The 12,912-nt window shown below is 50.2% G+C and overlaps 1 protein-coding gene across 1 annotated transcript; it reads right to left on the bottom strand.

Moving 5' to 3' along the window:
- Positions 1-943: 943 nt before the first annotated feature.
- YWHAH (tyrosine 3-monooxygenase/tryptophan 5-monooxygenase activation protein eta) lies at positions 944-12,551 on the bottom strand. The gene is made up of 2 exons (XM_054712474.1): positions 12,273-12,551; positions 944-2,389 (listed from the first exon to the last, which is right to left on the bottom strand). The coding sequence occupies exons 1-2, from the start codon at positions 12,357-12,359 to the stop codon at positions 1,736-1,738; spliced, it is 741 nt and encodes a 246-aa protein (XP_054568449.1). The 5' UTR covers positions 12,360-12,551; the 3' UTR covers positions 944-1,735.
- Positions 12,552-12,912: the final 361 nt, after the last annotated feature.

Here is a 12,912-nt window from a genome sequence, read left to right as displayed (position 1 = left end):
CTCTAAAATCAACTGAGCCAATCCGCTGGTCCCAGGCACCGCCCTGGGGGTGATAACAATTGTGAGGGGCTGGAGTCATCACCTGAGGAAGAGTCCAACTGGTGATGCTGAGCCGCAAGTGTTGGGGAGCAAGAAATGGGGAGCATGCTTAAGAGGTTAGGACTTTTTCCTTTTTAAACTCACACGGAGGCTCATTTTTCAATTTTAAAGACTACTCAAAGCTTTCTTAATATTAACCAGTGAAGGTTATTTCAGGAATCCAGGTTGTGTCCCTAATTAACATTTTATTACACCTAATACAGGAACAATATTAAGAAAATTTGAGGTCCGGCTGGTGTGGCTGTGGCTGGTGGTTTCCCGGTTGTGGCTCGATCCCCAGTGTGGGGTGTGCAGGAGGCAGCCGATCAATGGTTCTCTCTCATCATTGATGTTTCTCTCTCCCTTTCCATCTCCCAAATCAGTTTTTTTAAAAAAGGATTAACCCTTTGCACTCGCTTGCTTTTTTCTCGATTCCTTTATTCTAATGCTAACCGTGTCGAGTCACACTCGACATCCGAGTGCAAAAGGTTAAAAAACAAATGTTTGAGGACATGTATCAGCTCAGTATGTACCTTGAGTTTTAATACCAACCAGCATCCCAGTAGGGTGGGACAAACACCCTCCCTCCCAAGCTAAACAAGGCCTGACCTTCACAGAGGCTCCCACATAAGCACCAGTTATCAGGGAGAGTGAGCGGATAAGAGAGGCTATGCTGGCTGGCTCACAGAAAACTATTTAAAATGCAGGGGTCTTATGTGTGTATTACAAAATGTGTAATGGAATCAGAAGGCAAAAAAACGTACTGGATGAAAAATGCTTCATGTTTGAGACACAAACCAGGACTCAATGTGGCGAGCTGTCCCACAGCTCCTTGGGGAGGGGAAATGAAGACCATACACCTATAGAGATGTCCCCAAAGCAGCATTTATTTACCCACTGAATTCCAAAACATTTAATTTAGAAGTCTGGCATTTCAATAATTACCCATCTTGATTGACATGGGCTGACACACAGCGCTGTCAGGATACACAAGGACAATAGCCGAAGGGTTACAAAAAATAAATCCATGATTCTTAAACAATCGCAACCAAAAAAAAGTTACAGGTATCAAAACTTTAGATGCATTGCATGTAAAAGGTTTGTGCACATCATAATTTAAAGAGGCAAAACAAGGCGCTACTGAAACCTCACGTTAACAGTTTCTAGAAAGCTGATGGAAAGAAGCAAGTGTTCTCTTTGTATCAGCTTCCCTTAACAGTTTTCCATTAGTTGAAGGAAGAAGAGGTGGAAGGGATGAATTTTTTTGCATGCACAAGATGTACTGCTTATTAACAAAACACTATCAGCTCATTTTAAATGGGTCATTTAAATATCATCGTAGCCGGTTTGGGCTAATTCTCCTTCCTAAACTTCCCCATTGCTTCCACAACTACCAACAGGCATCGTAAAATGCCTCGTTCAGAACACACTTGTCTACACAACTCAAAAGAAAGCTCCCGTGGGCTCCAAGCAACCATCGATCCAGCAATGCCCATGACGGATCTGAACCTGCTTCCCGGGGGGCGGGGGAGCAGATCTGAGTAGCGGTGCTGCCAATACAGATAGGTGTAGCACTAGATACTTAGTGATTGTGGCCAGGAAGAATCAGTGATGGAGGGGGTGGTGGGTGAAGGAAGGGCCGGGACCTGAAGGCTCTTCAGTTGCCTTCTCCTGCGTCTTCATCCTGCTGGTCGCTCGTCCAGAGGGTGAGGTTGTCTCGCAGCAGCTGCATGATGAGCGTGGAGTCCTTATAGGAATCCTCGTTTAGCGTGTCCAGCTCAGCGATGGCGTCATCGAAGGCTTGTTTGGCTAAGAGGCAGGCCTGCTCGGGCGCGTTCTGGATCTCGTAGTAGAACACGGAGAAGTTGAGGGCGAGGCCCAGCCGGATGGGGTGCGTCGGCTGCATGTGCTCTTTGCTGATTTCAAAGGCCTCCTTGTAGGCCGCCTCGGACGCTTCGACCACACTGTTCTTCTTCTCCCCGGAAGCCACCTCCGCCAGGTAGCGGTAGTAGTCGCCCTTCATTTTCAGGTAGAACACCTTGCTCTCGTACTGGAAATCATTGCAGTTCTTGATGAGGAACTTGTCCAGCAGGGCCAGGACGTCGTTGCACACGGTCTCCAGCTCCTTCTCGATCTTCTCCCGGTAAGCTTTCACCTTCTCCAGCTTCTTCTCGTTCCCGTCAGCCATGGTCTTCTGCTCGATGCTGCTGATGACCCTCCAGGAAGATCGCCGGGCACCAACCACGTTCTTGTAGGCCACAGAGAGGAGGTTCCGATCTTCATTGGAGAGAGGTTCGTTGAGCTCTGTCACCTGCAAAATGCCGAAGATATTAACACTGAGACCCAGGTCCGACAACCTTGGAAAGGAACCTTCCCTTCATTCTAACCAACAACCCTTCTCGAAAGCAAGATTATGGACAAGCCAGTCTGGAGGAAAGCCAATCAGACACGGATCCTAGCTGAAGGAAGACTGCAATCTCACCAGAGAAACTACTACTTGAAACTCAAAGTGTTAAATGGTAAGGGCTTTGAGAAATCCCTAATTCAGACCTTATAAGCTGTTGCCTTCGCCTGGGCAGAGGTAAGGGGGAAGGGAACCAGGGGAAGGTCGTAGGTGATGGCACATAAAGGTGGGTGGGAAAGCCCCGAAAGTTCAGCCGTTCTGCATAAGATACTCTCGACAAAAAGATCATGCGATTCCTTTGTCAAATGTTCAAAACTTACAGACTAGAAGTCTGTTCCAGATTCTACTTCCAACTTTATATTCTAGAAAGAAGCAATGGAACCTCCCTCATGCACTTAATAGGTAAACGCTCCACAGATGAGATCACACACCACACAGATCTAGTGGCCAGAGTGTCGGCCTGTGTGGTTCCATGGAATCCCACTGGGACACCCGGCCCTCCCTCCCCTAAGCCACAGCGGATGCATTAGGGACAGTGAAGTGCCCTGGCCTCCGCTGAAAGGAAGCAGAGCTACTCCACAGCAAGCTTCACTCCACCGCCTGCCAGGAACCCTGACTGGCCCCAAGGATGGAAGCACCACCTGTTACCTGGTCCTGTTCAATGTCACAAGCTGGAACTTCCATTACTCAGTTCTCCATGATGCCACCTCCAAGCGCTATGTCATTGGTGCAAAGAACAATGGACTGTGTTGTTGTTGAACCGTGTCCCCCAAAAAGGTATGTTGAAGTCCTAATCTCTAGTACCTGGCTATGTGACCTTATTTGGAAACAGGCCTTTGCAGATGTAATCAGTTCAGATGAAGTCATTCTGCGTTAGGGTGGATCCCACAGCCAATGCCCGCTGTCCTTACAAGGAAAAGGAGGTTCGGAGACACACACACACAGAGAGAACACCCTGTGATGGCGGAGGCAGAACCGAGTGCCATGCCTACAAGCCCAGGAACATCCATGACAACCAGAAGCTAGGAGAGGCGAGGCCGAGTTCTTCCCCAAAGCGTCGGAGGGAGCACAGCTCTGGGGCTGTAAGCCACCAATTTGTGGTACTTTGGGGGGCAGCACTAGGAAACTAATGCCAACTTGGAGTAAAACACCTCGGTCTAGGCCTCGGCAAAGCCAGTAAGTTGCTAAACTGGCCTGTATCTTCTATAAAGTAGGGCGATTCCTTAATTATATGACCTGCTGGTCAAGGGAAGCACTTGGGAAGCCATAAAATAATCAACAACACAAAGGTATTAGTGTAAATCAAACCAAATAAGGACAGAACCTCCTCCAGTGGAGGGGAAATGCCAAGTTCAATGGAGAAAGCTATTAACAGCATATTAAAAACAGACATGCTTAACACGGACTGAGAAGACAGCAGTAAGAATCCAAAATTTTAAAAACAAACAATCATTTTGTGTAAAATTAGGAAACTTGTGCCAAGTTCTTAAAAAGTGAAACAAGCAATTATCCACTACCCCCAACTCTTCAACAAAGCCCAGACAAAGTAAAATACCAGCTCCCTCTACTAGTCGATTTATTTCCCTGTCCCCAGTCCCCCTATTCTTTTGCCATGATCCTTAGCCTGGATTTCCTCCTCCTCTGCATACTCAATGAATCCAACCCTTCTTTCTTCAGCGTTGTCTTTGCCTACAAGCCGGCCCCTGCCCATTCCCCAGGCCGATGCCTGCAAGCCAGTTTCCTCATTCCTCCTCACACTGGCAGAGTGGGTGTCTTAGCTCTGTGGTCTCTAGGATCTGCCGATCTTCTCTCTACTAACCCACATCCATGCTCCCTTCAACTCCAGCTGGAGACCTGTAACCCGACTAGTTTTCTCCGACAGTGAGTACCTTTAGTCACTCATCTGTTTATCAGAAATATAGTCTTTGTAGACTCTTGTTTGATAATTTGGTCTTTTAAGGAAGAAACCCTTATAAATTAAAATTCTGTCTCAAATACTCGGAAAAGTCTCAAAACGCTTGAATCCTCTGGAATAGCTCTTTTCTAGGGCCAAGAGCCAATAAAACATAACTGAGGCAATGACAGAATTTGGAGAGCCCCTTAGATCTTGCAGTAAGTAAATCTGACGAAAGCCACTTGACGTGAAAATGCAAATGTATCCAACGGGGTCCCTGTACCCTTCATCCTTGACAGATGAAGCTGCTGTGTTAGCCTGCTGCAAAGATACACAAAGGTAACTCTCCACAGCACACCATCAAGCCCAGTGCACATCCGAGATACATTACACATCACATAGGATGTTTGTACCAGGGGCAGTATCAGTACTTTAACAAAAAACCTAAGCCATCGGGAGTTTAGCCTGAGCTCGCTGTGTGAACTGGCATCTATCACCACCTTGCATCAAAAGTAAAAGGGGGATCAGCCCGAATGATCTCCAAGGACTGCGGCTCCCAAATCCTAGGATTCCATTTTTCCTGATAAAGAGGCATGGTTAAGGCATGAGGCTGATGTTCTTCATGTAAATGAAAGGTGGGTGTGTCTGTGGATTTCAGGAATTCACGTAGCATTCCCTTTCCCCATCAGGAATAAACTGCCAGAAAAGGCTACTGGGCAGTATTCTTAATGACACCTCCACAAGGAAAATAATTTACCAGGAGTATGCGTGTTTACGTAACAATCACCTGGTTGCCTGCCAGTCTGAATGAATCACTGTCAGCATCAGCTGAGGGTGACTAACATCACCAGGCAAGCATTGTTCCGAGAACCCCGGCCAGGACCTAACTGGATACATTTAAATATGGTATTTGTTTTTTTTATCATCCTGGGTTACAATTCAGTTAGTAAAGAGAAACTTATGGAATGAAGATAGGCTTATTACTTGATCAAATAACTAAAGAAAACTGGGCGTGTTCCCAGATGGGAAGAAAAATTATGTCAAAGGAAAATCAGATGGCCCGTTAAAACAAAACAGATTCATAGCCGGTGTTGACTGGAGATACTTATTGTAAAGAACCTCCATAACATCAGTTAGCCCCAGTTCCCAACACTGCAAATTCCAAAACACTGGAGCCAGGAGATCCAGAGAGAAGTCTAGTCCTCCACGACGGGAGGCAGACGCGGGGAGGCGACGTGGCCTGATGGAAAGAAAGGAAAGCACCAACTGCTGGTCCCAACCACACGGACACGGAACCAGCATGACCATCTGGGGGTTCTCTGGGGATGATTTACTGCGCCTCTACAATCATGTTTCCCAAAGGTTCCCAATTAGGAACATGAAGGCAAGACCGAGAACTGTCACGATAGAAGAGACCTAGACAATGGCTCTCAGCCTTCCTTCCGCTCTGATGCCGGTTTCAGCACTCATCCCGCCGTCACAGGGCAAGGCACCAAGCCTTCGCCTGGCAACCCCATCTGTGAGGGCTCCCCCACCTCTGCTCACAGCCCCCTGCCTTCTCCTCCTGCCCTCTCCCCACCTCGTTTCATCCTGCTTACACTCTTCCTGTAAATCTTGAATTGGTGGGCCCTTGCCATTCATAAAGGCCCTGCTCCCCACTTCCGTTAGGACTGGCTCCTGTCAGCCACTGGACTGACATCCTTACCACACACACCAACTCCCAGCCTGGCACTCACGTCCCCCTCCTCTCTGCCTCAGCATTACACAGCATTACGAAAAGTCACCAATAACCTGGCCTACCAAGAATCCACTCCTCTTCCTGTGACACTACTGGCTTACTCAAAAATCCCTCAGGGCCTCCTCCCACTAACTCGCCAGGCAATAAACTATTCGTTTGTGAGTAAAAATAGACCCACTGCTAAAAATAGCACAGGGAGTATTTGGGAAAACTTAAAGTTCTTATTCTGGGAAACAGCGGCCTCAGAAGTAATACTGAGCAAACAAAAATGCCATCCCTGAGCGCCAGGCCACAGCTGGGGCTGTTACTTCCCCCGAACGGCACTCCCCGCTTCACAGCTACTCCACACACTGCCACCCCCTTTCATACTTACCCCAACCACACACCGCCAGCTAGTTTGCTTCCGATACTAGAGTTTATAACAGAAGAAAAAACCATTTTCATAAACAATCAGATAAACATAACCACATCAAAAAACCTTTAAGCTTCAGTGGCAGAATTCTATACATCTGTCCATGTTTTATTTTTCAAACTGAGTTAGAGGGATGCAAGCTTTCTTGGCTGACTCTTCCTCAAGGCAAAGCCCTCAAAGTAAGGATTCCGCCTGGTTCCAAGCTGGCAAATCACCATCAGTCACCACTTGCCTGGAAAGACGGCGCCCTGTCCTCACAGGGTGAGGCTGCAGGTCTGTAAGCCACCAGAGAGGCTCAACTGCAAGCTCAGAGCAGATGAGTTCAGGTAGTTATTAATATCCACTCAATTAATATTAGTTAATATTAATGAAAACAGCCACCCTTACATCACTGAGAGACTGCCTGGGTCTTGCTCTTGACATGACTGGACGTTTCCGTAGGCACTGGCAGGAGTGAAATACAACCCCATCTGAATGGCACACTGCATGCTCCTTCCCCTGGAAGCACCAGACTGAAGGTTCCAGAAGCTGTGCCAGACTCTGATCACAGGAAAGTGCCAACACCCATCACCAGCGAGGAATGCCATGGCAACGAGGAGAGGGGACAGAAAATAGGTGGCCTCCACTTGGACATTAACCATTTTACCAACAACCTAAAGCCTGAAATCTGGGGGTCTATGGGCTTATAACTTATACTAAAGGCAATATAGAAAAACAATTGGTGCCAAGTATATCCGTTTCTTAAAATACCACATGTATAATTTAACATAGTCCTGCACTTCATTTATAGCAGGGACTCAAAGCCCATTATTTCGATTAAGCTGAAAAAAAAATCTTGGTCTTCAAGAGAATAAGCAAAATCCCGTCCTGACCAGTTTTCTCAGTGGTTAGAGCATCAGCCTGCAGACCAAAGGGTCTTGTGTTTGATGCCCCGTCAAGGGCAGGTACTTCAGTTGCAGGCTCGCCAGCCCCAGTAGAGGCACGTGTAGGAGGCAACCAATCAATGTCACTCTCTCGTTGTCTCCCCACCCCCCACCCCCCAACACTCTCTCTAGAATCAATGGAAAAAATATCCTCGGGTGAGAATAAAAAAATAAAATAACTCGGTTGGTGTGGCTCAGTGGTTGATGAACCAGGTGATCACGGTTCCATCCCAGGTCAGGGCACATGCCCAAGTTGCAGGCTCAATCCCCAATAGGGGGCATGCAGGAGGCAGCCGATCAATGATTCTAATCATCGATATTCTTCTCTCTCAAATCAATATATTTAAAAAACAAGAGAATAAGCAAAATCCAAATGTGTGATTTTGCCTTTTATGCTCCTCTGCTGCAGCTAAGATGTTAAGTAGTAGATTCTGGTTTTATGTTTTTAATTGATTTGAGAGAAAGGAAAGGAGGGAGGGAAAGGCAGGCAGATCTGCTGTCCCACTTGTTTATGCGTTCATTAGTTGATTCTTGTATGTGCCCTGGCTGGGGCTAGAACCTGAAACCTCAACATATCGGGATGATGCTCCAACCAACCGAGCTATCCGGCCAGGGCCAGTAGATTCCAGTCCTAATCAAAGTTGGCAAAAATAACTTACATCTAATAGATCCGTGGTCGGCAAACTGCGGCTCGCGAGCCACATGTGGCTCTTTGGCCACTTGAGTGTGGCTCTTCCACGAAATACCACAGCCTGGGTGAGTCTATTTTGAAGAAGTGGCGTTAGAAGAAGTTTAAATTTAAAAAATGTGGCTCTCGAAAGAAATTTCAATCGTTGTCCTGTTGATATTTGGCTCTGTTGACTAATGAGTTTGCCGACCACTGTAATAGATGAACTTATGTGTTCAGGAAGCCCACTGATGTAAAAGGCTTGGAATTTCATCGCCGATAATGACAACAGCTAATATACCAGAACGTATATTAGAAATATTATCCCTTAGCCTCACGGGGCACTATCGTATGGTGGTTAAAGTGAGAGTTTTAAATTTACGAGTTCGAATCCTGGCTTTACAACTTGACCAGGAGAAAATTAAACTCTAAATTCCATTTGAAAAATAAAGTTAATAACAGTATCAATCCAGAGTGGCTATAAAGATTAACTAAGAACGAACACATGGAATAACAGACCCAATTTACTGAGTGCCTAATTAGTCAAATGATAAATTCCACAAACTTGATGAACTGTAACATGGAAAATACATTTGGGGTACCCCCTTACAACCCATATTCTGGAACACAGCCTACCACTAATATAAAATTCCAGACAGAAAGGAGAAAACACATTTTGGGTTCCTTTAAGGCAGTGGTGGGTTCCTAGATGGTGGGAGCTCTTCTGGAGACATTTCAGGAACCACAGACCCAGACAGGGGCCACAGCTCTCACTTCGTGCAGCAAAGCTGTGACCTGTTCGCTATCTGAAGTGCCTTTTAACGCGGATACTGCAAGGATCCAGAGCCTTCTTCCTTCCTCAGACAATAGAGGACAAAGCAGTAATTACATTTCCAATGCCTGGCTAGTGGGAACAGGACTCGTGTTTATATCTCTATGTCAGACTGTAGCACCCGTGTGGTTTTAAGGTTTCACACTAACCACGGTGCTGGTACACCTCAGATCATCGTTCGTTCTACACTCTGCAGCACGGGCTCTCGCACCCCGGCCACTCGGCAGCGCTCTCCTTTTACACGGCACCTGCTCGCGTCCCCGTTTTCCATAATCTCACAGCTGTCGGAATAAGAGCCCTTTGCCCCCGCCTGAGCCAAGTGCCTCTTCCTCTCCGACTCCTGTTTCCTTAACTGCAGCTTTGTTTCCTGCACTACAGATACTCAAGTCCCGCCGATGTGTTTCTGCCCATCCTTTGTCAGTGCTGAGAAACACGTGGGGTTCTAGAATCTTTCCGTGTTTCTTCCCACTCTCATACTCCTAGCTCTACTAGGTCTGAGATGAGGAGAGCTTGAAGGCACTCCTGTATTTCGCCTGAGCCATTTCTTGCCTCTTCAAATTATGGAGCGAGCGGGAATGGCAGTTCTCAGCTGAGTGAGACACCCCGGATTCCGATGCCCATGGCTTTTCTTAGAGCTTACCCACAGCCTCCTCCAGGTGGCGCTGGGATCATTAAAACATGGATCACTACAAGCAGGCAGTATTATTCGATGACCATTTATATGATAAAGGAAAAAAGAAAAGCTAGAAGAATGAAGACTGAACTCAGCTGGATAGTTACACCACCATTAGTTTTACACTGCAGAGGACCCCAAGCCCAGCTGTAAGTTTCAAGGTCACAGAGCTGCTCCGTCCTCCTCACAGCAGTCCACTTACCTGCCCGGAGAAAACCCTCAGAAAGCCAGAGGGCTTCTAGAATCCACTCTTCCCCAAAGCTCTTAAGGCCTGTGACATTAATAAAACGGAGACTGAGTCTTCTCAATGACATTAAGAATGGGACGTACAAACATCAGCTTAGGCTTCCCACTGACCCCTGCCAAGTCCTTTCCAATAAACATATTCCGTTAATTTCAATGACAAACATATTTTTAATAGACAAAACAGGCATACTGACACACAAGTTCTTTTTTTTTTTTTTTTTTACAGGAGTTACCTTGAGGAAGTGGTTTATCCCAATTCTGAGATGACATGATTACAGCTTGGATTGAATTTTTGATGCTGGATGGCTTATCCAACCCATCCATCAGCTCAGTTCAGCTATCAGATTGCCAGCACAGGGAGGGGCCGTGGGTTTGTGAAATACTACCTTACAAGCCTCAGAGGGAAACTGGACACAGGAGCTGCAGGGAAGCATTTTTTCAAGCCTGGATATGAAGAACAGAAAGCCAATGTCGTCTCGCCCCCAACTATTTCTTATGCTGCTTCTCTCTCCTCTTCTCTTCCTTCCCGCTGGAGGGGGCCTCAGGTTCCCTGGCGCTCAGAACACACCTTCTAGTCGCTTTGCCGTAACCTCAACTCACCTTCTTTCAGGCTTCATGCCTTCATTCCCCAAAAGGCTCCAACACTCTCAGGGTGAGGCCAGGGCCTCCCTAAAATGTCCAGAGAGCTCCCCACCCCCACCCCACCCCCCCGCCCTACTCCCAGCACCACTCGGTTACTGGGGAGAAGAGGTCACTTAAGTGTGACTTGCTGTGTGGACAGAAGTGGCTTTATCGCAAAGAAATGAAAGCGCAGGACCTCTTCCAAGGAAATGAGGGCCACACGGCCAGTCCTGTCTGTGAAAAATTTTCCAAAATGAATTATCTTTTCCATTTATTTTCTTAAACGGGGCCTCCAGAATCGCACAGACTTCAGTTCCAAACCCAGATGGCCCAGGTTTGGGTGGAAAGCCCTTATCTAACCCACACCCCGCCATGTCGCCATTGAATCAACACATGGGCTGTGGCTGTGGTTTCCAAACACGCCTTGTTCGTGTGCAATAAGGACGCTCCCGGAAACACCACGCTTCAAGCATGTTCCTTACCTGGAGAGTCCCAAACACTGACCTCAGCAACGTACCTCATATCGTATTAATATCAAAGCCTTCAAAGGAGCTTTTCAGATGATTCAGAAATGTTATGGCACCTCTGGATTTGTGGCTTTTTCCCTAAGAAATCCCCGCACAAAGGCCGGCAAAACCCAGGGAAGTAATTCTCAAACTTAAGCCCACTAACATTTGCCATGAGAGCTGGTAAGAATGCAGATTTCTGGGGGCCCACCCCCCATAGTTTGAGACTCTTTAAGGTCTAAAGTGGGGCCCAGGCGAATCCTTCCAGGTCTCAGGAGGTTGCACATGGGATGCACACAGCTAGGCTGGTGGCCGCAGGTGTAGCTCTACCCCTGTGTGACCTTGAGGCAGAGAGAAGCAATGTGCATTTAGAGAAAACGTTCCGATCAGGTTAGGAGACAGGGACAGTAACGGGATAACTGGAACTCCCAGAAACGCAGGTGGTGGGTGTCTAATGCACGGTTAGGGTGTGGCTGCCCCCCCCAAACCCTCCCCCTCCCCGCATCCTCCACCGGAAATCAGGCTGCAGAATCGATCTGCGAGGGTCTCAGAATGCAAAGGCACATACAGGCTCCTCTCTCTTAGGAGTCACGCCTCGTTTCCATCCCCAGGCAGATGGGCGGCAGCATCAAACCCGGGAGTGGGGCCCCACGCCCGCCGCCCTCCCGCCCGAGCCCGCGCCTCGCCTGCAGGATGGGGGTCTCCCGCACACAAAGCCAGACCCCGGGCGTGGGGAGCTGGGACGAGCACGATCCGAGCAAAGCAGAGCCCAACAGACCGGAATGACAGACCTCAGGTCGTGGCAGCAAAAAACAGGAGAGACGGGGCGCCACTAGCTAGGTGCCTCTTTATTGCAAGTTGGGGTACGGAGGAAGGCAAGCGGGGGGAGTGAGCCCCAGGTCTGGAAGAACGCTCTAGAAGGAGGACTGTGTCTGCCTCGCGATCCCTCGGGCCACCCCCGCCCCCCAGGCGGGGCTCCGAGCTGGGAGGCGGCGACGCCCGCCCGCGGGGGGACCCCCATCACCCGCCCGTCCATCAGGGCTGCACGCGCGACCCCGACTGGCTCCCTCCCCGGAGACCCCACCCGAGTCCGGCCGCAGGAAATGGCGGGGCGCCCGGCGGGCGCGGGAAGCACGGGCTTACGGGCGGGCGGCCGCGCCCCACGGGGTCGCGGGGTCGCCTGTGGCCCGGAGGGCGCCGCCGCCAGGCCTTCCCTCCCGCCCCCCACGCCGGGCCCCCCCCCCCCCGGCCGGCCGCCCGGGCTCTCGGCGCGCTCACCGCCTTCATGGCGGAGGCCATGTCGTCGTAGCGCTCCGCCTGCTCGGCCAGTCGCGCCCGCTGCAGCAGCTGCTCCCGGTCCCCCATGTCGCTGTGGCTCGGCCTCGCCTCGCGCCCCGCACCGCTCGCTCGCTGACTCGCTCGCCCGGTCGCCGAGGAGGCCGCCGCCGCGCACGCGCACTGGCTCGCCGGCCGCCCGAGGCTCCGCTGCAGCAGCGCCGCTCGCGCCCTCTCGCTGGCTCGCCCCGCGCGCAGTGCCCGCCGCCGCCGCCGCCGCCGCCGAGGGAGGAGAGGCTGCTGCCGAGGGGGCGGGGCGGGCCGGAGGGCGCCTGCGCAGTGGGAGCCGCCGGGGCGGGCGGCGGGGAGCGGCGGGAGTGGGAGGGGGGAAGGGCGGGCCGGCCCTAACGGTCTATTTCAAGGTGACGTCACCTACTATAAATAGCTGCCGCCGCGGCCCCGCCCCCCGAGCCGCGCATGCGCCCTGCGCGTGCTGCAGTCTGCCGCCGCAGCGAGAGGTGGGAGCGGGACGCGGGGCGCACTGCGGGCTGGAGGAGGGGGCGCGGGGGTGGCTCGTGCGCAGGCAGCGCGACGGCGAACCCCACCCAGCACAGCGCCCCCGAATCCGGGCGAGAGGTCTGGC

The sequence above is a fragment of the Eptesicus fuscus genome, chromosome 23 (assembly GCF_027574615.1).
Source record: "Eptesicus fuscus isolate TK198812 chromosome 23, DD_ASM_mEF_20220401, whole genome shotgun sequence".
In the NCBI taxonomy this organism is placed as follows: domain Eukaryota; kingdom Metazoa; phylum Chordata; class Mammalia; order Chiroptera; family Vespertilionidae; genus Eptesicus; species Eptesicus fuscus.
The sequence above is the reverse complement of the archived record's forward strand: the minus strand, read 5'-3'. Positions and strand labels throughout refer to the sequence as shown.